Source organism: Verticillium alfalfae, genomic scaffold, assembly GCF_000150825.1.
Source record: "Verticillium alfalfae VaMs.102 supercont1.11 genomic scaffold, whole genome shotgun sequence".
Lineage (NCBI taxonomy): Eukaryota > Fungi > Ascomycota > Sordariomycetes > Glomerellales > Plectosphaerellaceae > Verticillium > Verticillium alfalfae.
In genome coordinates this window covers 1,130,694-1,134,137 of record NW_003315028.1, presented here as the reverse complement: position 1 = coordinate 1,134,137, position 3,444 = coordinate 1,130,694, and the positions used below count along the sequence as shown (strand labels likewise).

General features: G+C 48.4%; 2 protein-coding genes across 2 annotated transcripts in view; one reads left to right on the top strand and one right to left on the bottom strand.

Annotated features, from left to right (window-relative positions):
* VDBG_08168 (DBF zinc finger domain-containing protein) overlaps positions 1-85 on the top strand; it is a gene marked incomplete at both ends in the record, with an annotated part of 1,955 nt that extends 1,870 nt beyond the window's left edge. Inside the window, one exon of the mRNA XM_003001863.1 lies at positions 63-85. Within this exon, the coding sequence (XP_003001909.1) occupies positions 63-85 (23 nt within the window). The remainder of the gene's footprint in view (positions 1-62) is intronic.
* A 1,895-nt stretch (positions 86-1,980) lies between these two features.
* VDBG_08167 (ankyrin repeat protein) lies at positions 1,981-2,538 on the bottom strand (the record flags this gene model as incomplete). Its single annotated transcript, XM_003001862.1, has 1 exon — positions 1,981-2,538. One exon carries the CDS (start codon positions 2,536-2,538, stop codon positions 1,981-1,983), a length of 558 nt encoding a protein of 185 aa, XP_003001908.1.
* Between the last annotated feature and the right edge of the window lie 906 nt (positions 2,539-3,444).

Genomic DNA, 3,444 nt, shown 5'->3' with positions numbered 1-3,444 from the left:
CTTGATGAGCTCTGGGGAAAGCTTGAACGACCAGCGCTGTAAACCTCGCTCACAATCTACAGCGAAGTGGCAAGCTGCACTCTGATGCGACCTATCTCGCCTATCTCCTGCCTCCACAACCTCTTCGTTTTGACTTCTCGATCAATCTGCCCTCCTCCGCTCCGGCTACTCAACGATACCCTAATTCCCAACAACCAAATCAACCAGTCCTCAGCACACGGAAACGTGCTTTGTTTTTCATCATTACTACGCGAGCCATGGCCATTCCCTCACATGAGGAAGCCATCAATAAGATACGACTTGGTTCAGCATTGTCGTCCCTCGAGACTTCATTCACCCTTACTTTCCCTTCGGTTTTTTGCGTCGACCACCAGGCAAAGGAGGCATTGCATGCACAGCGGCGTACGGCATGAAGCATTTACATAGTGGCTCCCATCGAATGGGATCTCTTTTTTTTCTACTTTCCGGAGGGTTGAATGGTACTACTGCGGAATCACGTTGGCGACGGCAAGCGGGTACAAGGGCATGTGGTCTTGGAGGAGGGAGACAGAGCTTGGAGGGGGCAACAGGATCCAGGCCCCAGAGTGGCAGAAACTGGACATGCCTCGTCACGTTGACCCGGGAAGAAAGGGGTCACGATAATCATGGCGTTATGAGCGTTTTTGTGTAGATTTACTGAGCAGCTGATACAAATGATATCGTATGTCTCATGTAAGCCGACTGAGTATCGAACATGGCCTCTGTTGCGTGACTCATTTCACTTGTATGCACCTCGGAGCTATATAAATCGCGGGCGAACCACGTCGCTGGGAGCATGGTCAGACACGGTAGGCAAAGCAAGGGTCTCCGGAGCTTACCAGCTGATTGTTTCAAATGGTCATGCAAGCAAGAGACGGGATGTCCGATGTGGAACTCTACTCTACGTATCCACACAAGCATATAACTCCCTTCCTCCTGAGATTGACGTTCATTTCAAGTGAGAATACTCCACATTCGTCTGCCTATCTGCCAGCTAAACAGAATATATAACATCAGGTCCACTACTACGTAGCTTACATACAGTACTATTTGGGCTTCAACAAGTATTTAGAAGTCTGCCTTGTGGAATAGGTAGGAATAGACTTTGCAGACATTGGATTCAAATACAACTGGGGTATTGTGTGCTGATATTAATTCCTCCACGTCATCGCTACCGTTGAAAGCCGATAGTTGTAGTGTGGTCAAGCTGTATACATCTTATAAATCAAGATTCGAATTTGACGTAGAAAGTAACTTGATTTAGCGCTTAGTTTAAGGCAGAATGAAGAGGTCTTCTATACGTAGTCCGCAGGCAATAGATAATAGGTAAAGGGTTATAATATATATGAATTCTGGAACTCCGCAGCTTGGAGGGCTCTCCGCTGTCTTTATATGTACGCTCTCGTAGTCCTTAAATCCCTAATCAGCCCTATATTCGGTGAATTCGCAGGGCCACCTGACACTTGACAACTGCCTCGTATCCGTGAGCAGTAGCCTACTAGAGTTGCATCCGGCTGTCTTTATCCCCCGAGTCAATGCCCATTTGTACCTTATCGAAAATTATATTAACTACTGCCTCGTGCCCGTTCATAGTGGCCTCAATAGTGGTGTCCGGCCATCTCCATCCATCGAGTTGATGTCGACTTGTTACTTGTTGAGAAGCATCTTGACGATCGCTTCGCGTCCGTTCCCCGCGGCCCACGATAGCGGCGTCCGGCCATAACTGTCCTCCATGTCTGGTCTGTCGCCGCCATTCAATCATTCCTTCCCGGCTGGTTCTATCCGAAAATATGCCGTCATATAGAGCCCTCGCATTCTCTTTAGAAACCACTAGCTGTATCCTCGTGACTGTAGCCCTTGGGCCACCCATAGAACCTGAACCTGTGCCTCGATACTTTTCTCGTTTCGAAGTGAACCAAAAACTAACTGAGAAGTTTCTCCAGCCTCTCGAGCATGGCCACCCTAGAAGTAGGCGACGTGGTCGTAGAGAGGATGGAGTCGTAACCGGTCCTCGAGCTCGGTATCTATACGGCAGAATCCTACTTCAAAGAAGCTGAACGACAGATATATAGCGCAAACATCTGTCATTTCCGTCTGTGCATTTGAAAACCATCGTTTCCACGTGCGCATGAAATATACCTGCGTAGTATAGTGCACTAAGCGGATGACACTGTTCTTCTCATCCACCGTGACCAGTCCTGCACAAACAGACATCATGTCTTCTATCTGTGAGATGTTGTCGAGGTCTAGCTCTGTCTCGCCCACTTCAACACCAAGCGCGTACTGGAGTTCTATTGTGGAAAGCGGCCGCTTAGCGCAGGTGATCCACGACAGAGCTTGCTTCGAGAGCTCCACCTCGTCCTTGCGCTGGCCCTTAATGCGCTCTATCGCATCATCGTACGCAAGGTCATATGCTTGAGAGCCGGCGTGCAATTTGGTCAGAGCCGAGCGGACAGCTTCGGGGATCTCTTTCCCTTCAAGGAGTCGAGATGCAGTTGCGCAAGAAGGAACCTGGTTCATTTAGCAAAGTCCCTAGAGATCGAAGGGGGCATAATCGTACATTCCAGCCACAGTCTGAACGATCTTGGCTATAATCTCAGCCTGTAAATCTGGACTCCGATCGATATATGAGGGCATGTGAGCCATGTTACACTCGAGATATCTCCGGATATCTTCCGGATGCGCTCGAATTTCCAGTGATAAGCTATCCTTGAACATTTCGGGAATGTTTTAAGTATATCTCGATATTATAACGAAGCTAGCACTAGACATAGTTAACAGCGCGAATACCTCTGTAAGAAACCTATATTAACTACCGTCAGATAGCTGATATTCATCAATAGCGTCGACGACAATGAAGGTCTTTAAAAGATCCTCGCTACAGCCTGCAGGGCTCTAGATAGTTCCTTGAGGGTCGGCCGAGGCTAACCTATATACTTGCTGTATAGACTTCTGATGCACTCTAGCAGGGATGTGTGATTTTAGGATAGCTGCTTTAGCAGGCTTAATAGTAGATCTTCAACTTTCTATTTCGCCTACTATCGAAAGTTGCAGGATAGAAATGCGATACCGACGTGCTCGTTATCTCGGAACCGAGTATAGAGGTCGTTAATGACGATCGATGTAAGAATTGTCTTGCCAGCTCCAGGGATGCCAGAGCAAAATAGAGTCTGCTGTGACGTCTCGGTCCACTGCTGGTATTCTGCCGAGTTCAGAAGCCACTGGCCAGTGCCTGCTATAGTCCGCCGTTGTAATCCAGTCCAGGATGGCTTTATCCTCTCGGCCCGCTTGCCAGCTTTGTTGCTCTTTCCTCGCGTCTGTGACTTCTTTGTAAGTATGGGCAATGAGGGCCAGGGCGTCTACGACTACTAAGCTGTTCAAGGTGGCACATTGTCGATGAAGGTTCTCGACCGCCACCCTCATTCT